Raw genomic sequence first — 27,347 nt, forward strand, 5'->3', positions numbered from 1 at the left:
AATAAACACCCGAGTATAACCCACTTGCGTTAAATTGAGGTCATTTGTTGTTGTTGTTTTTTGAAGCAATAAGCTCAAGTAATTTCTTTAAATGCATCCAACTTATTAAATTTTACAGCAACTGGAAGTAGGAAGAAAATATTTGTCTTTATTTTGCCAGTAAATAAATTATTCAACTTAAAAAAAAAAAAAATTTTTAAAACAAGCAAAAACAAAGCAGTACTCAAAAGAAGCACTCTCATCTCACTTTGATTTTTTTTCTTTTATTGCCAACACACACTTTTAAAGTCCTTCCTTGATGTCATAGCAAACATTCAGCTGGTTTTCAGGCTGTGGCTGATTGTGTTTAGTTCAAGTGTTGTCGTCACACAAGGCTACAGTAAAATCTGACTTCTGTGCAGTGCAGGCCGGGTTTTCACATGAGACAACCAAAAGAAAAAGAAAAGAATCACTCACAGCCTTTTAACTTCAGCTGTGGTTAATTCAAATGTTTCAAAAGACAGTAAAATGCAAAAATCAGACAATATATCTTTAAAAAAGGGGAGGGGCATAAAATGAGATCACACAGGAGGTGACACCCTTGTTTTTAGTTGGAAAAAGAAATTTTACATTGAGAAAAACTTTGAAACTCTGCTCACACATCCTTTCAGTGGTGAAAGCTTCCTCATATTTACTTTTTAAACCCTCATTTTCTTTGGGAATCATGTCATTAATACATTTAACGAGCTGTGGGATGTTTCTGCAGTTGGGTTTGACTTTTGTGGAACATGTTGCTGAAATAAAATCTAAGGTTTATTAAAAAAAGATTTGATATGTTGTCTTTGTATTACTTTTGTTTAAATAAAGATACAAACCGTTGCAAATGATGGGATTCTCTTTATTTAAATTTTACATTCTGAACAGCTTTTTTTTTTGGAGAGAGTGAATTAGCTTAGGAAGTTACGGAAGTTTAAAGGCGTCCACTTATGCTTATTTCCATATTTTGATGATTGGGTTCTGATAGAGTAGCTTTGCATGACTCGAAGATCGAAATCATTCTTTTCTCTTTTTTTTTCGTTCAGTCTTTCCCTTCATACTCAAAACAATCTGCTTTCATCCAATTTTTATGACCTCAACTAAACACTTATATTTACTGCTGTTTTTTTTTTAATCTTAAAAATGTTTCCCCAACAATTTGTCAGTTTCCTTCTTTGAAAACCTTTCATAGTTTTCTGTAATATAATTTGCCCATGTGTGTGGTAAAGATCATGGAAAGTTGTGAGGAAATATATTTATGTTTTTAGACATTACAGGTAAATTCCCATTTCTAATCCCTGTGTTGTGCTTAAAAGTGGGAATGAATCATTGTGATGTTTTGTAGTGAACCACGGCTAACACAGCTATAATGCAAAGACTTACTGCTGCAGAAGCCCTGAGACAGACATTTAATGCCCAAACTGACAGCTCGGCTGATGTAGGAATGAGTCCAGTCGACTCCTTTTTGCACAAAAATGATCGAAAACTAAAACAAATGACTACCACCTCTCACCAGAGAAGCTTCTTCAGTTCTAAGACATATCTTAGAATACGTCATAGATAGGGAAATAGTATAGGTACGATAAACACAGACAGAGCCATTTAAAACAAGTCTGTCCATTTCATGAGTTTCTATTATCTGGTACTGATGCAAAGTTTATAGTCTCCTAAAAGATCAGGAGAGTAACCTTAAATAATGGGGTCATAAATGACACTACTCTGTCATTTTAGCCAGTAAAATAGCTTCTAACAGTACATGTATATGACATACAGTGAGAGGAATAAAAGGTTCCCTTTATTGAAGACTGACAGCTTGTGAAATGATGCAGTGAAACTGAAAAACCTCTGAAGAAATTCAAAGTTTGTCAGCCTGTATAAACAATTCAAGTGAGGCTCGGGTTCAGCCCGTAGTCTGACAGGCAACAGGTATCCTTACCCTCCGAGTTCAGTCTGTTTACATGGTAATAGTTGAAAACTAGCACTTAATACAAAGCACAGCTGAAGCTGATGGAAATTCAGTTAAACTGGAGGTGTTCAGTTCTACATAACTGACATATTAAACAAAAAACATTAAAGTGATTAGAAAACGAATTCTACATTTCTCAAAGTGTGGCCACACAGGGAAGGATGCCTTAACTTTCTTTGAATTCAAACCCAAAGTTGTCAAGTAAGCAAAAAGTGAGTGAGACTGAGCTCGTCTGTTGTTGTTACTATAGCAGCAAACCTTGCAAACATTAACAAATAAAGCTGATGTCAAAAATTAACAGGACAAAAACACACAAACACCAAAAATGATTTGTACAATTTTCTGTGAGGGGCTGAATAGAAAGGACATCAGAGTTACAGTAACCCACCCTCTGGAAGCCACAAATACATCTGACGGATTGGTTGTTGCAGATACCTCTCATTATGAGTTAAAACTTATAAACTTCAGAACAAGTGAGAAGGTTACAAACATCATCTGGATTCATGAATGCCTGAGCTAAATTTAGAAGATTTAGATTTGTATGTCAGGAAGTAGAGCAGGTCATCTTATAATTGTAAAGTTGTTGGTTCCTGGCTGCTCCAGTCTAGACACCAAATATCCTTGGGCAGGATACCAACCCCAAGCTACTCTCCAACACATCCATGGGATGATGAATGAAAACTATGCTTAAGAAAGCACAGAATAAAAGTGCTTATATGAATGAATCAAGCTGGGGTCACAGGGTAGAGCACATAAGTGACCCTGACAAGGATAAACAGAAGAAAATGGATGGATGGTTGTTATTTCAGTCTTAAACTTTGAAGACAACCACTAGCTATGAGCTCAGCATCAGTAGGATAATTTCTATCAACAGTGAGGTGAAGTCTGAGAAAAACAAAAGAGAAAAAAAATAATTAAATGGCAGATTCAAAGCTGAAAGTTTTGTTTCAGTGCCTGAAACATTTTTGTAGGTTTGTAAGTACAAATCCAGCTTTGTACCTTGATGCCCTTCTGTAATCTCACTGGTGACATTTCCCCCCTCCAACTACAGATTAACAAACTTGAATTTCTTAGTTTTTGACAAGTTATCATTTCTGAGTACCCATCATCAAAAAAATGATTTTCAGACCAAGTTTCTGTGATTGTTGGAACTTCTTCAATCAAAACGACACAGTACACCTTGAAGCCAGAAGTTAAAACTCAACCAGAAAAAGATGCCTATCAGAAACAATAAACAAAGGAAGGACCCTCCCCAAAAATATTTAGTGTGCTGGGTTCAGTTATTGAGAAACGCCTTTCATCCAGTTAACTGTATGCGGATTTGAGGATTTATGCCTATAAATAAACCCAGGTAGTGATGTCACCTATGACTGTGGATCTGAAACTGAATAAATCTGAAACAGCAGTTTAAAAACAAAAAAACAAAAAAAAGGAGATTGAGTATTGGTGGGTTGCAAAGCAGGTTGCAGATAACCTGTAAGCAGGGTAAAGCAGCTTAACACATGCACAGTACGAGACACACAGATTAGATTCTCAGAGGTTTTAACTATCCTAAGAGACGGGGATCATGCATGCTGACCTGATAGTCGTGGAGCAATTCTTCTTTTTTAGATCAAACCAAACCTCTAAAACCACCGGAACAAGCGGAATAAGAGGTTAGATGGTGCACCATATCTGGGATTTTGTGCCAGTTCTGCTGTACATCTCTGTGCTTTGTGTGACAGATTACTGCAGGTTTAACTGTTCAACTCCTCAACTCTGACAGAAAATAAGAATAAAGCAGCCCAGCACTGAGACTTAAGAGTTTTGGGATAGATTTTTCTCTTCAGAAAACCAGAGGAAGAAACCCCCTACTGACTAACACAGAGACAGATGAGACTGAATGTAATTAAATGAGTGTTTTTCCTCACGGATCACACAAAGAAAGAACTCATTAAAGTCCCTCAGTGTCCTCAAATGTGTTTAAAAATACAACAGGGTATCATCTGCCAAAAAAAAAACAAAAAAAAAAAACTAAGTGAGCCAGGCCTGTGCATAGAGAATAAAACTGCATATAATGCGACTGACATGTGGAGTTAGTTTCATCTCAGGTGAAACCAGAGGCAGACGGCCTCACTGCATTCAGAAGAGTTCACAATAATCAGAAAACTCCAGCGTTTTTTAAAATGTTTTTTTTTGCACGTCAGTGTGTAAAATGGATTATTCTCAACATCGATGTGTCGCAGTAACAAACTTAAAAGCGGCTTCAGCATTTTGACAAAATTGCAGATAAATCTTTATGTGGAAAGTGAAATAAATTAGACTAACAGTTTTTTTTTGCAGGCTGTTTAAGTCAGTACTGTTTAAGTCAGTACTGCAACGGCAACAGACGTGTTTGCAAAAACAAGGCAAGAAAAAAAATGGACAAAAAAGTAACATTCCTCATAAATACAGAATAAATATTAAAAAACAAACAAACAAAAAACAACCCCACACATTCACAGTCGTCTTTCTTTTTCCTCACTGCTCACAGGATTTGATTCTCAGTTCAACAAGAGCAAAAAGATTCCCAGTGCAACTGATAAAAATCAGCCACGTTTTTTTTAATATGAAGGGATCACCTCCGGAAGGTGAGCTTGGCATCAAAACGTAGCGAAAAATGAAACCTTTACATGCCATAACTTGGTCTGATCCTCCACTTGTCCCTCATGGTGAGATGACCACTGAAGGTTTACCCAAAACTCACTTTTTCTCCAGGATACCAAAACCTGGTTCTGTTACTCGGAATTATAGACATTAAAGTAAAAATAGTTTTGTAACCACTGGAAGTATGATACACAGTATGGGACAGGGATAGCTCAGTAGGTAGCGTGGTTACCCCATGATCGGAAGGTCGGGGGTTCGACTCCACTGAACAGCTACCCTGAGGTACCCCTGAGCAAGGTACCGTCCCTACACGCTGCTCCCCGGGCGCTGCATTGGTGGCTGCCCACTGCTTCACTGGGTGAACTAACACATTATTTACATTACATTATTATCCCGTGTCCAAAAATCATGGAAAAAACTAAAACTCTGTTAAGATGATGACACATGGAGTGGGTGTGAAGTTAATCTGGAGTTATGAGGGCTCGAAAATGCTGGAAATTAATAAATTAGAAAGTTCAATCTTCCACTCAACCCTGTGTACTTTAAGGGTCTGCAACTCACCCCAAAGTGAGTCGCAGACATAGTGTGATGTAAAGTTTTACATGTCTTCATTAAATACACTAAAGTAATTTTACAGAAACAGCTTTTGCTGATTGTGAGGGGTGGGGGGCACTGATTGGTTCTCCATATTTACCTCAGCAGCTTTTTATTCTCTATAATTCACTGCGGCTGATCTTGCACTCACTGACCGGTCAGCTGACAAAATACATTTTCACACTCATATTGAAGATGTTGCAGAGGCTACAGCACCAAATTACAATCAGGTGAGAAAGAGTAGAAGAAGAACTCGTTACTTTTAGAGGGTTGTTTCCTGTTTAGTGGAATTTTTGGTGCCCTGCACCAATCAGACACTGGCTTATTGTTTATCCTCAACACATTTCCTCGATTTAAGTTGGCCTTATGTGAGTATAAGCTTATCAAATGTTTATAGATTGTATGGAAAATGCTAAGATTGATTTATTGATATGATAAAACAGCCTCTGTGCCTTTACTGTATGTAACATGGTGTTTACTGCAGTGCGTGGTCACCTCCCAAAGGTCTCTGAATTCTTTAACATAGGGAAATAGCACATTAGCCTGAACAGGAAGTTCATAGTTGTCTTTTTTCTTTAAGGTGTCGTCCTGTGCCAGATTTATGATAAGTATATAAAGTGTAAAGGATCTGCTGTATAGCACATCTGCATATTTTCCTTTGTAATTTTACAACTTTCATCTCTAAAAATTATTGTTTTGGTTCGACCCCCTGACACATCCTGTGATTTTGTTTTATTTAATTCCCCCTAAACGTTTGGAGCTTCACCTGTGTGGTGGCAGGTGTTTCTAGGTTCTCATTATGGTAATAAAAAGGGAAACGTTTTCACTTTTTCATCATTTTCTCCAACTCCATTAGCATGGAGCAAATTCAGAGCTCTGGTGTGATGAGAAACAATCGTGTTGTTGCTCTGGACCAAGTGTGAAGAATAAGTTCAGCTTGTTTTGAGGCAGTCACCGATCTTTTAAAGGCTTTTGTGATTCAGAGACAAACTGACAATGCTAAATAGTTTTTATGTCCCGGTGATAACGGAACTAAAGTTATGGCTGCAGAATCGTGAGAGCTGCTTTAAAGGGACTAAATTGTTGCTTTGCTTCAAACACTATGAAGGTTTATGGGCTGAAGGTGATTTGTAGCTTTCTGAGAGTTCAGGCAGAGAGGAAGAACAAAAGGGCAGTGTGCACACATCACACAAACTCAGACAGTGTTCTGCTTTGGAAAAAGGTCCAAACACCAGCAGCTCATTCAAACCGTAAGTAAAAGCAACCAAGCAGCTGTGTGGTTTTCTCTAACTGTGCAAAAAATAAAAAAAGACACTCTTAGAATGAATGAGGTAAAAATTTAGACACTGAACTTCCATCTGAGTGTGTGCACAATCCAGACCTCACACACTGGGGCAGTTACACTTTCTCGTTTTGTTCTTGAGGCTCTGCAAAGATGACGTCACCTGCAGCCCGGTCAGGGGATCGCAAAAAAAAAATCTGAATACCAGCATTTAAATTCCCAACCCTTTCTGATACAACCAAAGTGTGACAGATTCTCCACTGAAGGGGGAAAAAAAAAAATCATAGAGCAGCATGCTGTTGAAAGTGCACACACACATACAAACACGCACAACTAAAAGATCAGATACACACCATGCACTCAAACACACAGACACACACGATTTGGCAAAATACTCCTCGGTAGTTTGAACTCGTCTCTCTCCTCCTCGATGGCAGCTTTCACTCTGCATTCCCTCTTCGAGTATTAGATCAGTGTAGGACAGGAGGGATGCTAAATGGCTGCGGCTAACATGGCAGCCGTCGCATGACGTGAAAGCAAAGGACTGATATCAGCTTTGTTCTCCTTTTCTGCCCTCACTCCTTCTCCACCTCCTTCTCCGAAGTCCACTGCTGATGAAAGTAAGGCAGGAAGTATTCAATTACATCACTATTTTTTCTTCTTCTGAGCTGCTGGCGAACGGCGCACGCCGCCGTTCCTCTCCTCTGAGCAGACACTAGAGGGCAGCAGGGACAAACACACGGCCAGATGACTCAACGCTACGGCTTGAAATGACACTCCGGTAACACACTGGCGTCTCACAAACACAAACAATAGCCACACTTTTGTTAAAAAGGCTTTTCCGTGTCCTTCAGCGCGCTCCCAGCCCTCTTCTCCTTCTTCAAACACATCCTTTAAGTCCTTGTTTGTCTCATCTCGCAGGTTTTAAAGCGCCAGATGCAGGCCAGTCGTAAAAAACAGCAAAACACACACTCCGTCCTCGCTGCCTAGGCCATGTAGATGAAGGTGTTGATGTCCGCCTCGTCCCTCTTTATGTATTTGTGCTCGATGAGCCACTCGATCTGCTCTTTTATCATCTTTTTCTGAGGCAGAAACATGTTCTTCAGGATCTCCACCAGCTCCGTCTGCAGCTGGGCGTTGCTGATCCGCTTCCTCATCTTCATGATTTGGATGATGGCCTCCTGGAGAGGAAAGAAAAGGAAATGTTAGAACTTTACAGCTGTGTAGACCAGGGATGGACGACATTTCCTTTAGAGGGTCGTACTCATTTAAGCCTGGATTATACTCGGTTCCTGTTATAACTCTTTGAAGTCTGCCTCCTAGGCACATGGGCATTTGGTGAATCGTGGCGTAAATTCTCTACGGACGCGTCTGCACACAGGCATGAAGACGTCCACATGGACCCTCGTGCTAACTGTCTGATGAAGTCATTTACATTTAACGTTACATTGCCTTATCATTACTCTGTAAAATGTCCTGAAACGCACTGTCACATAAACCAGCACAAATCCCACATAGATAACTACTGAGGACTAGGGATGGGTACTGGTATCGGTTCTGTCATAAACGGTAGTAACCAGACCGAAAAGCAGCGCACATTTCGGTGCTTTTTTTCCCTGAGTTGTGATACACTTTAGATTCTAGCCAATCATTTTACGTTTCCGAGGATAGTAGGCGGGTCCAGGTACGTACGTTCTTTTAGAGCAGAGCTACAGATTAAAAATGACCAAGGCGAAGAGGAGGTCAAAAGTCTGGCTGTACTTCACAGCAAAATATGCAAACTCAGACACATGTTAAGATGTTAACGACATCTTAACGGGTTCCTGGCTAGCTTGGCGTTAGTATGCTGGCTGTGCAGATGTTTGCTGAAGTTGTGGTTTTTTTTTCGTTCAATAAAAATAAAAGTAATGTTTATATCTCCACTCCTCAAAGCTGTACCACGTCACAATTTTCTTCCTCTCACATACAAACTGAAATCAGCTGATTGTAGCGCAAGTGAAAAAACATGAAGAAGAAAATAAATTGTTTTTTCTTGCCCAGCTTCCAGATAACTGAACAACTTTTGTAATGCAGGTAATGACATCACTATAACTGTAATGAAATTAGTGAATTTAGTAAAGCCTGACTGTGCTTTACATTAATGAAAAATGTGATGTGGTAACGGCAACACCCAGCACTGTTGTCGAGCCGTAACCTGCTCATGGCCCAGATGAGCTGAATAGAAGCAGCAGAGTTGAAGCATCTCTGTCCTGCAGCCATCAAGGCTGCACACAGTCTGTGCGGGTGGAGTGTTTCTGTACCTGAGTTCTGAGTATTCTGAGCTGAACGATTCCTTCATTCTCCTCTTCTCTCATTCGCTCTGTGGTCAGCTGCAGACGGCCAATCAAATTGATCTTTCCCCGCTTCTGAACTTTGGAGTTTTTACTGAGAAAAATGTCGACATTTAGACACAATAATAACAATGAAACATTTAAACATGTCCACATCATTTCCAGAGGTTAAGATTTGTATAAATGCCAAGACCTACATGAGAGAGAACTCCTGGTTGACGTAGAAGAGCGTGCCGTCTGTGAAGTCTTTGGGTGAGCTCACCGGGGGGTCGTAAGACAACACCTGCCTCTTCAGCTTCGGGAAGGCGACCAGAGACTGCACGGTGAGGAGAAAGCAGGAGACCTGAAGTTAAACTTTATCATCATTATCAGCCACAAATACCGCATGTTAAAGGACAGCGTGACTCTTATTTAATCACCACTGATTTTCTGTGGGCATAACTGTTGCTAAGTTTCATTCTAGGATGTTAGGATTTTTTTCTTTCCCTAGAATCGGTTACTGGTGTCTGCTTAATAAGTCCATTCTTGGTTTGTTCCCATCTTACTTGCAGACGTACAGACAGGCGTTCACAGGCTCCTTCTCTGTGGAATTAGCTGCAAAATAAACCAAACCTAAAGGAGCTGCTCACGTTAAACAGCATTAAGCTCATTTTAACTGACCTGCAGACAGTTACTTCATGGCTGCTGGAACATTACTGCCCCCTTGTGGCCAGATATAACTGTGACAGTTACCTGTTACTATGTTTTTATGTCATGTAGTATTTTCATTAATGATCTTACATGTTTAAACTTCTTTCGTGTTGTTGCATGCATTATTAATCTATGTAACCACTGCTGGTTGACCCGATGCCTGCCTTTGCCGGGGCACTGCTGCAAAAGACATTTTTAATCTTAAGAGTCTTAAAATAAAAATGTAGTACAGGAAGTGCTAACAGCGCTGAGCACAGCTGATTCTGAGTTCAAACCTGCCTGTTGTCCAAAAGTTGAGAAGGAACAGAAGTCCTTTCACTTTTCAAACAAAGTAAGACACAATCTTCCCTTTTATTTTAGAAGTCTTTTCACGTTTTAACCAAATCACAGTGTTGTTTAAACATCTCTCGTCTCCACTGGGTGGATGGCTTTGCAATACAGGCAGCGTTATCTCTACTACAAGTTACGAAGAATTGATGTAACCTCAGTAACTTTTAAATCCTCTGTATTTCTGGTCTAACTTGTAAGTGGAGAATTTCGGTCTGACCCAGAGTGTTCGGCGTAGCTCTGCGTCGGGCAGCTCTGTGGCCAGTTTGAGGTTCTCGAAGCTGATTCGCTCTCTGGGTCTCTGATTCCAGGCAAACAGCACGGCGAGCTGGAACGTCGTCACCTCCAGGTCGTACTGCCCCACTTCATTTTTAAAGGTGATCTGATCAGAGCAGAACCAAAGGACAAGGAAGGAAAGCGAGTGTCAGTGTTAATTTGGTAGCCTGATATCTTCTAAAGAGAAAGGTGGGCAGCAGCGGGCTGTAAACAAAAGCTTTGCTAAAAAATACACCAGAATAACTCTTCAGTAGTCTCAACCAGCACTTCCAAAAGACTGTCAAGTTAAACTCTTTTTCTAACTTTTCCACATGACCCAAAGAATCCCAGTTTGAAAACTGGAAAGTGTAAACAGAGGTGACCAGAAAAAAGATCACAGAGATAACAAACATCTGAAGGAGAAAAGTTCATGAAAATATGAGTAAAACTGAGAGAGTATCACCCGAGCGTGAGAAAATGCTCAGGTGTGCACACATGAGTATCATTTAAAAAGGATATTGTCAATAACTTGTGTTCTTTTTATTCAAATCTTTTCTCATGTATTTATGTTTATGGACATTCTTACATCCAAATTTCTTATAAAAGTCCTGTTTGATAATAAAATTGAAGATTTAGAGTTCCCTTAACTCCAAATATCAGGCGTTCTTCATAACATAACGTTAAGAAACAAAAATCTATTTCCTAATTTGTAAAAACCAAAAATAAAATTTAATTTAAATTCCCAGAATCTCCCACGCTGCTATATTTCTAGGGCTTTTATTCTGAAATGTACAGACAGGAAGATGCCCTGTTTTTTGCACATGCAGAAAAAATTATAACAAATTTGTATGAATGACAGATAAACAAAGAAGAGATGAGAAAAACAGAAAAATGTATTCAGATTTTAGTTTCCAGGAGATTCGTGTTTTCCGCTCTTCATGTCAGCAGGAACTCTGCTTTACTCCACACACTCACAATGCCGTTGGACATGAGGTGATGCCAGTGGAGCTTCCGACCGCTGTGATTCCTCTTGTAGAAGTCCTCCACCTCGGGGATCAGGTCCTCCAGCTCCGTGGGCAGCGAGACGAAAACCTTCTCACTGCTTCGTGACCAGGCACCGGCGTTCAGGATCTTAATGTTCACGCTGTCCGCTGCACGGAGAGGAAGAGATGAAGTGAATAACCAAGAGAAACCGTTTACGCTCGGTTTAATACGTGACACGTCATAATCAAATTGTGCTTTAACTGTTTGAGACATGTGCGGCACCATGCTACACATAATTTCGCAGACATATGTTATAGCTAATGCATGTTAGCATAAAAATAGTTGCGCTGTATGCTACAGTGGGTGTATGTGTTACCTGGCAGTGCCAGCTTGTTGTGTTTGTGCATCTCTTTGAAGACCTGATTGAGGTCCTCTGACACCTTGATGTCCTGAAACATCCTGGCAAGCTTGTTCACATAATCAGCAGGCATTCCCACTTCCTACAGCCACACACAGGAAGCAATAAAATCAGACAAACGGGCAATTTGATTGTTAAACATCAGATTTACATCACATGGCATGATGTGATAAAATATTTAAAAGAACCAAAGTCTTCGTCTCTATCAAGTAACCAGTTGTTCTGCGTTGGGAAGAGCAGATGTTTTGCATAAGCACAAAAACATAAATCACTTACAGGACACCCAGAAATGATAAAAGCACTTAAAACCGGCTTAATACTTTAATTTGTACTAAAGCATATAGTTAGGGCTGGATCAGGTGACCCTGAATCCTTCCTTAGTAATGCTGCAATAGGTGTAGGCTGCTGGAGATTCCCATGATGCACTGAGTATTTCTTCTTCAGTCACCCTTTTCACTCACTGTGTGTTAACAGACCTCTCTGCATTGAATCATACTTGTTTTTAATCTCTGTCTCTCTTCCACAGCATGTCTTTATCCTGTCTTCCTTCTCTCACCCTAACCGGTCGCAGCAGATGGCCCCGCCCCTCCCTGAGCCTGGTTCTGTCGGAGGTTTCTTCCTGTTAAAAGGGAGTTTTTCCTTCCCACTGTTGCCAAAGTGCTCACTCATAGGGGTTCATATGATTGTTGGGTTTTTCTATATGTATTATTGTAGGGTCTATCTTACAATATAAAGTGCCTGATGTTGTGATTTGGTGCTGTATAAATAAAACTGAATTGAATTGAATTTTGCTGCATTAATATATTAATGCGATATTAATACATATGTTAATATGTCGCTGAAATCAGTAGTGATTTTATGACTCTGCTGCTGAAAGTTCAAGAAAAGCTAAACTCACTCTCAGCCACTCCACCATGTTCTCTTCAATCTCACTATCGGCCGAAATGTCCAGGATCAGGCGCCTGGTCAGATGAGCTTTGTGGTAACGCATGAACACGTCTTTGTTCTGGACGTATTTCAGCACCAAGAGCTGCAAGGAGGGGAGAGAAAAGCATGAATCTGCGAGAGAACGAGAGAAGGGGAAGTCATAAATGGACTGATATGGTTTGAAATTAGACTCACCACTTCTTTGAGTTTGAGCTCAATTTCCTCTGAGGTCAGTTTCTTGCTGAGCGGGGTTTTCCTTAGCAGCATGTCACAGTAGTTTGCCAGCAGCTCCGGACACTTCGACTCCGGCTGAGTCTTCATTCCCACTCTGATTCAGCAAGGAAATGCATTCACACATTTATGCACACAAACACGCGCACACACACACTGATCAGTTTTAACCAGCGACGAGCGATTTAAGACCCACAGTGGCCAAACATACCCTTTCTGTTTCATCGGCAGCTCCAGTTTGAAGATTGTGGCATCATTGACGACCGCTTTGTAAGCCTGCGAGGTAACAGAAAATACCGCCGCAATGAGAAAAACAATTCTTAAAATACCAAAGAGCCCTAAAGCCTTTCAATTTCAGACAATAAACTGAAACAATTAGATTTCTTCACTAGTGGTTTTAACAAAAGCACAGCAGACTAAAGATTCCCAAAGTCCTTGATAAACCAGCTAACAGCTGAACAAAATAACATGTGATGATGTTTGACTTTTACTGTAACCCCAACAGAGATCCCAGCAGCCCCCACCTCCAGTAGTCCATGCTGTTCTGAGTTAAGATGTTCTGTTTATTTTAGCAGAAACCTCCTCGAATCAGCACAGATCAGGATGTGACAGTACGATGAATCCACATGTGAACACCGGATCACTTTTCTTCCCGGTGGATTACATTGAATAAATAAAGCTACAGTTCAGTTCTTATGAACCTGGAGTATTCGTGTAGAACCTTTATGCTTTTATGATTCTGTAAACTTCTTGCTTTTATGTTGCTTTTTTCTACTGTGTACAGCAACCTTGAGTGTTTTGAAAGGCGCTTTCAAATAAAATGTATTATTATTATTATTATTATTATTATTATTATTATTATTATTATTATTAGAACCCTCCTGCTTTTCTGAAGCTGTGCTGTAGCACCGACACTGTAAAAGTGAAACCTGTTCATATGAACTTTGACCAAAATACCAGCCCAAACGCTGCACCTGACCCTGGCCTGTGAGGAATACACAGGCCTGCACATTCTCATTTAAATATCACTGGATATTAAAACTTAAAGGAGTGACTTCTTTAAAAGTCAGATAAAACAGACCTTATCTCTTGCTGTGAGGAAGCGTGGGTCATCCTGGAAAGCCTCCTTTACCAGCTTACTGAAGCGGTTAAACAAAGTCAGCAGCTGCTCCACATACTTTTCAGAGTCCTGGACAAACACACACACATTAAAAATGACTGAGCATGCTGTCAGAGCAGACCTCGAATATTAACTTTCATCTCTTATCTTTCAAACATGCCAACAAACATCTCATTCCATTAAAAAATACAAAAAATGATTTCAAATCTCAAAAAGGTTCCCACTTAAATGAAGCCATGCAAATTTTATTCATACTATGAATGTTTCCCGAGTACAACAAATGAGTCCAAACCTTGCACTTAAAGAAAAAGAGCCACTTTAAAAGTGCCAGATTTCACCCGTACACCTGTAACTATGTTAAATGTATTTGCATGGCTTCATTAAATAAAAAGCATTGAGCCGACTCTGAGGGGAACAGCTGCAGGAACTGACTGATTCTTCCTCGAGTGACCGTGGTTGCTGAAGTGTGTGTTTGTGCACGTACAGTAGTGATAGTCTCTGCAGCAGCCACCATGTCCGCTAGTCCAGCACTGATGATATGCTCCTCCAGGTCTTTCAGCATGGGCTCGATCCCGTTGGGAACCTTGTCCATCAGTGAAAACATGAGGTGCAGCTCTGCTCCAGAGAAAAGCAGCGTCACACACTGGACAAGAAGCACGTGGGATGAAACTAAAACTTCCTGCTCTTTCTGGCTCATGGAAAGCCCAGATGGCTGTGGACTGCCATAATCCAAGTCCTCAAAATGATTTTTGCCAACTTAAAGAGTAAGCTGAACTTGTTCATGAAATTATAAATCCTTCTACTAAAAAAACAACTTGTGTCGTAAATGCTCACGAGCCCTGACTGTGGTTGGTGAACAAACAGCTCTACATGTAGGAAACCAGAGCAGAAGCAGTTTCTATCTTTAAATCTACCCCGACTGATGCAGCAGTGAATTTCAAAGCCACTATTTTCAGCAGATGTTATATTTTGTAGTGCGAATCAACAGAGTTAACTTCAGCAGCGACGTTGCTGAGGTACTCACTGACTGTCTCGTTGCGTTTGATCATTCCTGGACATTCGGCGAGGATCGTCTCTTTGAACGAGGTCACCAGAGCGTTCACGCAACACTCCATCAGCTGTGAGGATACACAGAACATACAGACTGCCGTTAGGACAAGATATAAATTAACAGGCAGCACGTACATTTAACAAGACTCCCGAAATTCAGTTTAAACTGAAACCAACACAGGAAGTGACCCTAAAAGAAAGGCCAGATGAAGGAAAGCAGACACAGGAGGGTTCAACACAACCAACGGATGACTGAGAGAAAGTTCAGTGACGAGCTGCTGACCTGAGGTTGTTTCCTCACGACTTCACAGGTGAAGTTGTTGTTACATCGTCTTGTTACAACTACTTGTTACTTTCACAGGTAAAGATATAACAAGTTCTTTTTTCTCGCAGTCAGAAGTTTTGAGTTAAAGTAAGCATACGCAGGCTGCAAAACATATTTAGGAGCCCAAGCAGGCCCCATTTTTCCACAACAAAAAATGTGACAACAAACAGAAGTTTGAAGCAAAGAGCCAGCATGGCAACCAAGATGGTGAAAGCAGGTGGAGCTGAGTCAGCACCAGCTGTGCTTTTTACTGCAGTCTGAATTAAACCTGAGGGGGTAAAGGGTCCATGGCAACCCTTTCTTCATGAAAGCACCTGTTCAACAAGCTTAAACATGAAGAAAAGCGTCTCCTTCCATCTACCCTCAGGTGTGTCGACACAGCGACAGCACAACTCAATTAAAATCAAATGAAAGTTTGATTTCAGGTGAACTCCAGAAATAAAAAAGCTGCCTCTCTTTCTGGCAGCGATGCCTGCAGCATCCAGGCGGGTAGCAGAATAAACTTTAATTAGCTTATTCAATATGTTCATTTATTCATTATAACAGTGGCTCTCAAATTGGGGTGCCTGGACCCCAACGGCTCCACGACTCATATACTGGGGGTCTGCGAAAACATGTCGTGGCACATAAATACATGTGCATCACCGGGGCTGAGCTGATTAGCACAATGGACACATTTTTAAGTCCAAGCCAAACCGGCTAAAATTAGAAAGTATGACGACGGTTATGTTTGAGTTTGGCTTTATCGAGAATGACGATGGAAGACCAACATGGGTTGCGTGTCTTCGAGTGGTAGCAAATGAAGTCAGCCAAGCTAAAGCGTAAAGAGTTTTATCAGCATGATTAAGGCGGCCCTTGGAAAACTTTTTACCCGCTGTAAGGAGGAGTCTCTGCCTCCCAAAAGTTTGAGAAGCTCTTAGTAGAAATAATTTTAGCCCAAAGTCATCTGGGATGAGCTCAAGCCCCCCCTCGACTGTGAACTGGATAAGCTGTTAGAAAAATGGATAGCTGGATGGATCGATACTAATTATTGTGCAGAATTAGATCATAGAATCAAAAATATAAATCTGCTAATTTGTTGGTTATATACATCAAGAAATACATAAATTATGAAGGCAAAGAAATTAACATGAGCTTTCTCCACAGGCCAATAATCTTATCTGTCCTACCTCGGTGTCACAGCACAATCAGGCTCGATTATGATGTTCTGCATCAGTACACTGAATATAACGTGAGCAGACGATGGGACAGTTTGGAAACACACGTTCAGGACAGTAAAAGAACTTCTGATCCTCTTAAAGACACTTACTGCTTGAACAGAGTTACATTCACGACGTGTTTCTAGATATCTAAGCGCTCTCTTCTCCTCCTCCCTCAGCTTCGCATCTGCCTGTAAGAAAACACACAGAAACACAGAAAATGAAGATTAGATTCAAACAGCTAAAGTTTTTATTAATGCACAAAGCCAGGAGCACAACTTTATTCTACGCTCTGTCCTCAGAATGTTTTAAGGTGGACTTCCGTATTCATTACTGGGATCATTTTATATGTATCAGTACTATTGTGCCGTACATATTTCATGTAGTTCTGGACACCGTTCTGCTGCAGGTATGACGGCGCCTGAGTTCTGTAGAACCTCTCTGTAGAGTCCAGGTAGGCTTTCTCAAAGTTATCCCTGTAGATCTGCAGCTTGTCCTCCGGGTTAGAGCACAGGTTGACTGGTGGGAGAGAAGTAAGAAAGCGTTTATTTATATTTTTCAAGATTTGTTATAAACTATGATGACATTTTGGGGCTACTGAAGGCTGAATACAGTTTGTTTCCTCATAACTTGACATTTTCACTGTATATTTTTTACATTTTTTTCCTTTATCTTTCCTAAATTTATTACTTTTATTTCAAAAATATTGTTTTTGGCTCTTATTATCATTATTTTATCTTCTCTTCCGAGGCAGATTTGAACATCCACCATTCATGGGTTTTACAAATTGGATAAGCAGTGATGGAGCGCCCCCCCACCCCTCCCCCCGTGTCTTACCGTATGACTCTCGTACGCCTATCACGAGCTGAGAGTCAAAGGCCTCGCCCAGCCGCTCGGCGTGCACCAGCTTCATGGCGCTGTCCTGCAGGCGACTCTTAATGTTTGAAAAGATCGACTCGTTCCACGTGTCCAGCATCAGCTGTGAAAAATAAGGAGGGAGTTAAACAATAATACCATCAGTTTCCTGCAACCTGAGAATAGTGAAGCCGAATTTATTTATGAAGCACTTCTAACAAAACCTTCTGCTTGCTGAGTCACACTCCCTCACCCACGACATCCCCCTCACGTCCGAGACCTTCCTCGCAGACATCAAATAAATATCGTACGAGTCATGTTTTAAGCTGTTCACTGATTCGAGATTTCGAGGCTAACTGACCCTTAGCTGCTCTCCACCGTCTACATATAACAGTTAAAATTCAATGTTTTCTTCTGCGTGAGCTTCTTCTTTCGCAGCCTTTCTGCCTTTTACTATTCTTCCACTTTGATATCTGCCCTCCCTACTAACCTTTTCCACTTATGACTTTATAAAGTTCATAAAAGGCTTTGTCTTCTTTCATCTAATCCCCTCCTGCTTCTTTAGCTTTTCTTCACAATCAGCCGTCCACACCAGCCACCGTGTTTCCCTTCTGCTTCTGGTTCCTCAGCTCATATGTTGACCTCTCACCTTGCGTACAATGCTGTCCTCCATGTTGGTTTTCTTGTTGCTGCCTTGTTTTCCCATCAGTGTGATCTCCAGCTGACAGAAGGGTTTGGGCAGGATGTCGCACTGGGTGAAGAACTTCCTCCACTCCACAATGTAGGCTTTGAGGAGAGCTGTGTCGTCCTGGTGGCTCAGCACTCGCTGCGAAGACGGAGGTGATATGGATCAACCAGAAAACAAACAAACAAACACACTCAACATGTCTGTTTGTCCCTTTCCAGAGTAAGCATGACAATTAAAGGTCACATCTGGTGGTTTTCATGCGTTTTATGGTCATGCTTGCTTCTAATAATTGATTAGTCTCTTATTTTGTACTAATTAGCAGATACCTGTGTCTGTAGTTGTACAGTAGATGGATGCAGCTTGCTAACCAAACCACCTAACTCTCAAAATGTATTTATATAGCACTAAATCACAACAACTGTCATCTTGAGGCATTTTATACTGTAAACAATGGACCTGGATGTGAGAGCCCAAATGTCTGATGAGGTCACATTGAAACAGGATTTAACCTTCCAGCTCCCCATCACCGATTTCATGACATGTTGTGGGCAAATCACAGTTAGCAAGTGAGTGTAAAGAGTCTCCTGGTCACTCTACTGAAGCAGGTCCCTTCTCTAAACCAATCACAGTACTCGTAGCTCTGAGAAGATGCCAGGAGCGAGTATGCAAATGTGCAAAAGGGCAACTTTGGACAATGACCCCGCCTAATCCTCCTGACATGATCTGAGTTTATCTGCTTACAGCTTGTGCTTGTTTGATGAAGTCGAGGATGTCGTCTTTGAGGGCTTGGTGGATTTTGGCTGGTCCTTTGTCATCCCATAGACACACAGCGTGAACATCTCTGGAGGACAGAAAGAGCACATCTGTGAGGCTTTAGACCTGAAATTTTTTCATGTAAACTTAAATTTAGAGTAATCTAAGCTTCTTCATAAAGCTCCTTTCTAGGTCAGAGGTCACCAGCTGCCTGACAGTAAAAAGTGCAAAGACACAGCAAATACAGGTGCTTAACACAAACACCGAACCCCCCAAAAGAGTCTAAAAACTTTAACCTAAAATACCCACAGGTCTTAATGACAGTGGAAAACCACCCTCGCAACCACATCTGTGTCCACATGTGTTTAGACACCTTTCTTTAATAACATCCAAGCTCCTCCGTGCATGGGCGCTCGTGTTGCAGCTCAGGGCTGTGAAATTACTTAAACTTAGTGCAACATTCACTCCCTGCAATGCTACTGCATTTGTATTCAGCTCAAATAATCATTTTCCAATTAAATCATAATTAAAATACAAAGACATTCACTTTCAAAATAATTTTTAAGTTCAATAAATCTGTTTACGTGCTTAATTGAGTTACATCTCAATAAAATACTTCTGGCTGTTCCCTTATTTCCCACGAGGTCACCACAGCAGATGGATCTGCATATTTCATTTGGCACTGATTTTATACTGGATGCTGTTCCTGATGCAACCCTCCCATCAGTCCAAGCGTTGGACTGACACTAGGAGTACATTAGATTGTCCCGACACCCCCCCAAGGCTGGGCTTTAATCGTTACAATCACAACATTGATGATAATAACTGATTAGAAGAAGCCCCACCTCCACACCACAGGACCTGCTGTTCTGGAAATGTTCAGGCCATTTTTTCGGCTTTCAACAGCATCAAACTCTTTTTTCTCACTTCCCAGTTTGCTGCACTGTGATAAACCTGAACCTGATCTGGATCCAGGATTTCTTTTGCTCTCTGTGTCACTAAGAAATGAGGTTAGATAAGAAAATCTGGAGGTTTGACATCATATCTTTACAAATACATATCACATTAAAATAAGAACAACTGTGAGATGATGGGGTGGGTGCAGTTTTCTCTGTTGTGGGGTTGGGTGGACTGCCCCGGGCTCTGTGGGGCCGGGCGGCGCCGCTGCACCGGGCCCCGGTTCGGATGGGCCTGGGCCCCCCTTCCCTGGCGGGTCGCGGAGTATGGGGGTGCCTACTGGGGTCAGCGGGGGAGCTGGCCCCAGGGAGGGGTCACTTGCCCCTCCCTTCCTTCCCTCCCCATCTCCAGCTGCCTCCCTCTTCCCGCTCCACCACAACCACCCACACATGCAGGGCCTTGGAGTAGGGGTGTGTCACCAGGGTGCAGAGGAGGTAACCCCCCCCTCTGTCCCCTTCTGGCTGCCTCTGCCTCAATTTTATCCCGCAACTTAGACATTCACATTACTCACACTCTCATTACACATACATATAGGATCTTGGGGGTGGGCACGCTACACGGAATCCCAATTACCATCAGGGTGTACACCTCACCCCTGGCGTCGTTGCCCACCTCTCAATTTTAAATACACGTAGACATTGAGGGCTAGCAGGAGGGACTATGCGCTTACCTGCTGCTCTCTGGCAGGTAGCTCCATGCCCTCCTGGGTTTTAAATGCACCTTAGAACACACATACATCAACACTACAATGAGCGGGTGGAGGGAGGTTAGGAGTCTTCTCTCACCCTCGTTCTCTGCTTTCTGCTGGAGCAGGGGGGCTAGGAGGAGGAGTTGGCCGTCCGACTGGGATCCGGAATGTGGGGCCTCCCTGCTGCTGCGGAGTCGGGGCGGTCTGCTTCTCCCCACCGCAGGGAAAAGGGTAACACAACCTGGGTCTGGGTGCAGTTCCCCCCTCCAGGGGCAAGGGTACCTAGACCCGGTTCGGAGAGTACGCTTGGGGAGTGTGATTGTGTGTACAGCGTCTCTTTATGTCTGTCTCCACGTTGGTTGAGTGTGGAGTAAGTGCATATGAGAGCATGAGGGTGGGAATGGATGTTTGTATCTGTGTGTGTCTGTATGTCTGTGTCCATATGTCAGGTTGGGTATCAGATGCCACCTCTCTGAGGACAGCTCAGGCCCTCCAAGGTTTGGAGGCCTATCTCCCCCCACCACTTCCCCTGCCGGGGGCGGACTCCCTCAGACATCGGTGCGTTGGTGGTTCTTTGTGTCCGGGGGTGGGCGTCCGGGTGCACACCGGCTCACTCCTTGGCGGCTGCTTATCGGGGCCTGGAGCCTGGGGCTCGCTTGGGCCACTTCGGAGGTGGGGTGCCCCCGGCCTCTCGGCCTGGGGCTCGGTCACTCAGGCACAGCTGGCTGCCGGCGGAGCTCACGGGCACGTCACTGCAGCCCCCCCTGGCTTCTGCTCCGTGGCTGCTGGGTGACCCCTCATCTGGGACTCTCCTCAGCTCTTTCTGGGACAGTGGCACGGCTGCCCCTCTGTTGGTCTTCCTTGGTCTCTTGTGTTCTGGGGGCCTCTGGATGTCTGGAGTTTTGATCTCCTCCATACCTGCTTCATGCCCTGGAGGACGGGGCAGTGGCCCCCCACACCCTCTAGCAGATCATTACATGAGGGAACCTTTTAAGAAAACAAGCGCGTCCATGCTCACAGGTGTACACACGGGTGATCACACACACAAACTACACCCTTTTTGGCTCCTACCTCAATGCACACTGTGCTGTCGATCTTACGTGCTGCACAATAATGTTTAATATTTAGTATTTACTGTCATATTCCCATATATCATTGTGATGTGGTTTATTCTATTACTCTCGTTTTCTTCTGCTTGTTTTCTTTTTTCTTTCTCAACAGGTGATCCAGGTGATCGATATATGTATTTTTTTTTTTTTCTTCCTCTGCTTATTCTGTTGGTTTGTGTTTTTTGCCCTTCTCCCCCGTCCCTCTTCTCAACTCTTTTTCTGTCCCTCTTTCTTTCTCCCTTTTCTTTCCCCCAGTCAAGTCTGTCCCGTATTCAGCAAGTGAAAATAAAATAAAGAATAAAAGGTGAATCAAATGGACCATTACGGCAAAGCTGGGATGGTCAATTTGGTAAAGAAAATCCGTTGGGCATCTTTCTTCGCCTTTAGACAATAATTCTGATGGCAAAAGAGCCAAACGGGACAGGCAAAAAAAAAAAAAAAAAAAAAAAGAACAACTGTGAGATGTTTCCTTCATGTTCAAAAGAGAATAGTCCAAATAAGCCCAGATGCAGATATTATTCTGGATCCAGGAACTCCAGCGTGATGTGGAGAAAATGTTGTTTGCTGGTGGATCAAACCAGCAAAAAACATTTTGCTGGTTTGATCCACCAACAAATGGTGGGTTGAGCTGTTTTCTCAGATAACTGAGTTTGGGGACTTTCTCCTGCTCGCCACGTTTATTTAATCCTTCTCACCTATAACTAAGCACCTTACATATGAACGCTCTGTGAGCTCCTGTCTCCACATGAAACGTTATAAACTTGCTAAAATTTCCATCAACTGTTGGACCACTCTCTCTTCAAACATCTTTGGATAAGATAAGAAGTCGCAGTAAAACTCTCCACGTTCCTGTTCTGCTATTTTCATCATATTTCTCAATACCAAATGACAAGTCACCAACTTCCTATTCACCTCTTTTGGCCTCCAAACAGTTCAAGTTTAAATAGTGCAAAAATTACAAAAAAAAGCCTTGCAGGGCTTTTAACCTATGAATCACACGATCTTCTGCAATCTTTGACATTAGACTGAAGGCTAGATAAATGAAATTCTCCAACAAAGCCGTTGTTGTGTTTTACTAAATATGAATGTAATCCTCTATACAGCTCTTAATTCCTGAAATAGCACTTGCTACTTTCACGCCTTTTATAATTTAACACAGATTTTAAAGACAAAATCATCATATTTTCATGAGCAAACAGGTCAAAGCACCGGTGAAAAGATGCCCCGATGCCCTTTTGGGTTTTACTTGCAGCTGCTTGTTGTTTTCTATTCTATGAAGCGGTTATGGAAACACAAACTCCGCACTACTTTGAGGATTCCCACATCTTCAGCCTTTGTAAGACATGTTTAATGCTACTGTGCATTAAATTCAAGACCAGTTTTATAGTTACCAAAACAGAAAAACCAACAACAAGTCTCCAGATGTTCAGCTCTGTGAGCTGTTAGGTGTCCCTGTTATTACCAACAACAAACTGCTCTGAGATGTTTTGGGCTATATCAGCTGCAAACTTGCTGTCTCGTCAGAAATGTTCTGGACTAACAGACTTAGAACAAAAAATAGGGTTAAGTCTATTTTATTGCCTCCCATTGGGGGTAAACCCAACATGACCACACATGCACACATGAAACAGGCACACATTAGTAAGTAAAGATCTCAATTAGCTGTTTAATTCACAAAAGGAAATTCAAAAAGAAATTCATATAATTTTTACACAATGAACTTGTACCTCCTTCAAGAAACCGACAGAGTTCGTGGGCCTGTCCACTCGTGCTTTATGGGAGGATATATCAGAGTTACCTGTAACTAAACTACAAATAACAGTTTTCTCTGAGGTTTCCACAACACACCGGTTAGTCTGGAATCTAGCACAAGGATTTGTGTACAGAGATAACAAAAAAAGGTGAGCTAATGCATGTCAGAAAGGCTGAATTTAAAGGGACTGCTGGCATTTATACCACATTGATCTGGCCTTCTGATTACCACCCACTTTACGTCCCGAGGAGCAACTGTTCACTGAGCTATTTCTAATAAATGAATCTTAAAATACTGATATTAATACATTAGTTTTAGGTGAACAGAGGGCAACAACATGACTGCTCACTTTCTCAAGGGCTCCGTATGTAGAAGTGAATTTCCCCATTTACATTCTCCACTGACCTTTTGGAAAATCCTAAATAGAAGATTTTTAAAGTTTGAACCAACCAACCTGCTCCGATTTGCATCATGAACATTAAAGATGTGATTTGGGAAAAAAATTGTACAAAACCATGTGCATAATTACTTTTAACTGTGAAGGAACAACTCATTACATAAAGGACTACAAATCCCAGATTCCAGCCTTCTTGAGGTTATTCCTTTTCATTATCGTGGTGTGTGCAGTAAAAATAACCTCGGACCGATATGCTGCAGAGCTTCATTCCCGACTAATCACCGCTCTTGCAGTTTCTGAAGTTTTGCGTTCACTAAGTGACCCGACGTGCACTGGTTTAAACATTTCCATGGTAACAGCAACCTGCACCAATCAGTCGTTATTTAAATTTAGAATTGTGGGTCAAACAGTTCTTCTTCATGACATTGCAAATAAAATGTCTTTTTTTTGGTTAAAACACAGCTGATATCGTATGGACGTGTGCTTTCTACAGGCGCGCCTAGCATCATTTCACAATATTTCAGTCCACTTCAGGTGGTTACAACATTATGGCTCATTATCAAAATTCCTGTGGAGGACGTGAACTGGATTTTTACTTCCAGAATCTCACTGTTGTGCTCTATAGACTCAGAAGCTTTAAGAGTTTTGAAAGATCTGCAGGACCTGTGAAAGCATTGCAGAACAATAACAACACCTGTTGAAGAACACCTGCATGAAAATGAACTAATAAAGCAGCTGTTTCCAGAAACGTCAGCAGCTGCTGCGTAACTAACGGACAAAGCAAAACAGCATCACTTACGAGAACAAGTCGAACCACTGTTGCTTGGTGACAGCTTCCTGTCTGAGCAGCTTGAGGACGATGGGCCGCATCAGATCCCACTTGTCCTCAAACTGCAGGGACCCCTTGTTCTGCAGGAGAGACACGGGATGGGTGGGAGTGGGAGGAAGAAGAAAAACAGCCATGAGAACAGAGGCGTGAAGACAGAAAGCAAGACTAGGCAGACGTACACAAATACAGACAAACGACCACAGGCCAGTGGCTGCAGTGAAGTTTTTAATATTTTTACATAAGCAAGACTTTTAAACACTCGTGTGACACCTGTGGCAACATTTGCTGTTCAGCTGCACACATTTATATAAGATCTGGAAGAAGGAAAAGACGACTTTAGAGCAGAGGTTTTCAAACTTTTGTGATAAAGTCACAGCAAAGTGCAAATCAGTGTTTGAACACACACCTGTATTTACATCTGTGCAAACTTAGAGACACTATAAGGAGGACTTATTGTATCAGAACAATATAGGGTTTAACCTTCGTTTATTCAGGCGAGAGGGATTTAAAATGGCACAAAAACAACAGCCACACAGAACCACTGACTGCAACAGAAAGGTTCGGGTTCATTTCTTAACTTAAAGACTACCACAGCCACCAGTTCTTTCAGCTCTTTGTGTGGATTTCTAACAAACTGAAAAACTTTGAGCCCCAACTCTGTGCTGACTTTGGGGACAAATATGTGTTAAATATCACGAAAACAAAGGCTTCACTGATTACGGATTACACAGATAAGAGGAAACCAACCCAAGCGTGTGAGAAAAGACAACCACTTAGCTGTACTTGCATTTTGTCTTCTCTTTTAAAGAGCTATTTCACCATTCCATTTATTTGAGCGGAATAAATAATTATAACGTATAATAAATTTCATCATCTTATTCTTTAGGAGCAGATGATCCACTCTAACATTAAAAAAAGCTTCTTTTCCCCCCCAAAAAAAGTAGTAATTATTTGTTAAAAAAAACCCCAAAAACTTAACATTCATTTTGGACACAAACCTTCAATGTGTGTTTTAAAGACAAATTCTGATCTATAATTATGTCTTAATGCATGTATGTTGTGATCATTTTAATTGAATTCCCTTCAGCAGTTTGATCTTAGTAAGATTAGGTAACATTTAACCATTTGAAAACAGCATGAACCTGGGTTTGTCGGCATGAACCTCCACTAGCATGCAGGCTGTTGTCATCACCTAATTTATTTCATTTTGCTCAGTTTCAAACCATCCACCAAATGGTTTTCCAGCCCTCTGTGAACATTTTTTTTTCTTTCTTTAGCTGCCGGGTGATCGGTGCTGGTAGTTAGCTGTGGTTTGAGCCACAAGTACTTTATATGCAATCTTACACAGTAATAATAAAATATTGGTTGTTTTACATTATTTGGGAACCACAGATTTAGAGTACTGGAGCACTTCTCATACTCTTTCTTCATATCTGCCCATCTAACACTTCATTTAAGCAATCAAAGCAAGGCTTTTGGAACAATGACTCGATTTTAAGCACTCTGCAATGTTTAAGGACATTCATGGACTTTGATACATTTCAGCACTTTGTCACATTTCTGTTCAAATGTGCAGGGCTATGCTCACTGTATTTAAGCCAGGCTGTTTTAGAAAGAGGGAAAAGCTCCCGATCTCAAGATTTTTCTCTTGGCCTCTTCAACAACCTCTGGACCGTAAAATCAGAGAATTGTGGTGCAGAGAGAATGCTGCTCATCCTCTGGAGCTCATAATCTGACACAGATCTGACCAATTTACGCTCCTATCCCCACCTAAATCCACGAGCTCTGGGTAGTGACAAAAGAATGAGATTGTGGATACAAACGCCGGAAATGAGCTTCCCCTGAAGAGTGTATGAGCTCAGCCTTATGGACAGGGATAAGGTGAGGGGCTCTGTGATTTAGGAGGCACTCAAAGCAGAGCTCCTGCTCCTTCACACTGGGACACACTGGAGAGATCAAGTCTGCTTGAAAAACAGCACGTTTGTTAGCTCATCAAGTCTCCCAACAGTGTGACAGCAGTTAGGGTCAAGGGTCAGATGGGAGGGGAGCCGCCTGTCGATAATTATGTTCAGCACCGACCTGACCGCCTCTGTCATAGGTAGCCCGGTGTGTTATTAACGTTTGCTGCTGGAAGACATTGTTTAATGGAGGCTTTTGTAGATTTAGCAGGTTTCGGTTGCAGAGGGAGGGTGTCGGTTTACCGGCTGTTAGATCGCTAAAACCAATTAAGAATAAAGACCTGGCCAAAAGAAACGTATTTACGGTTGAGCTGCGGGGTTGACGCGATGCCCTGTCGGTTGATTTTCTCCCTGAACCGTGTTTCCCTGGCTCCAAGCTGGCTCCGGCTGTCGGTTCGTCGTCGCCGGCTTGAGGTGACCGGCTAACGGCTACGGTTTGGCTCGAGTTAAGAACCGCAGGAGACGGGCTCGGTTCTGCTTCTGCTCTGCTGGAGCCATACACAAATACCGGGCCAAACGGACTCTGATATTAACACCGGACAGACGACAGCGGTGACAACTGTGACTTCAGGCGCACCTATTTGTACATTTAATCCGTTTATTTAAAAATTAGCGCGCTTTTATGCAAAACACGGCACCGACAGCACATATCTCCGTTAGAAGCGTGAACACACACTGAAACGGGGAGACTGAATGTGCGCACAAGCATAGGAAATGCGATATATTCGAGAGCTTCTTACCTTTAACAAATTAGACGTCGCCATGTTTCTTCAACTTATCACCTCGCAGAATCTCGCGAGACTCCTGCTGGAGCCGGCTCAGCATTAGGTAATGTCAGCCCGCACAAAAGGAGCGTTTTTACTGTGAAATCTTCCCAGGAACCTTATTTCACACACACACGAAGGGGCGGAGGGCTTGTTCTCGTGGATCACGTGTCACAATTAGTCCTAAGAAGTGCAACAATAAAATTGTGTAATAACATGGACTTATAACAACAACAACAACAGCATTAATAATAATGT

The 27,347-nt window shown here is 42.0% G+C and overlaps 1 protein-coding gene across 1 annotated transcript; it reads right to left on the bottom strand.

Moving 5' to 3' along the window:
- Positions 1–249: 249 nt before the first annotated feature.
- Positions 250–27,134, bottom strand: LOC102781707 (cullin-5). The gene is made up of 19 exons (XM_006805173.3): positions 27,066–27,134; positions 24,338–24,447; positions 18,623–18,722; positions 17,843–18,019; positions 17,176–17,317; positions 16,712–16,857; positions 16,449–16,529; positions 14,789–14,882; positions 14,249–14,379; positions 13,726–13,833; positions 12,856–12,920; positions 12,609–12,741; positions 12,385–12,516; positions 11,445–11,568; positions 11,060–11,235; positions 10,050–10,211; positions 9,010–9,128; positions 8,783–8,906; positions 250–7,663 (listed from the first exon to the last, which is right to left on the bottom strand). The coding sequence occupies exons 1-19, from the start codon at positions 27,087–27,089 to the stop codon at positions 7,469–7,471; spliced, it is 2,343 nt and encodes a 780-aa protein (XP_006805236.1). The 5' UTR covers positions 27,090–27,134; the 3' UTR covers positions 250–7,468.
- Positions 27,135–27,347: the final 213 nt, after the last annotated feature.

Source organism: Neolamprologus brichardi, chromosome 14 (assembly GCF_056152115.1).
Source record: "Neolamprologus brichardi isolate AB-2024 chromosome 14, ASM5615211v1, whole genome shotgun sequence".
Taxonomy (NCBI): domain Eukaryota; kingdom Metazoa; phylum Chordata; class Actinopteri; order Cichliformes; family Cichlidae; genus Neolamprologus; species Neolamprologus brichardi.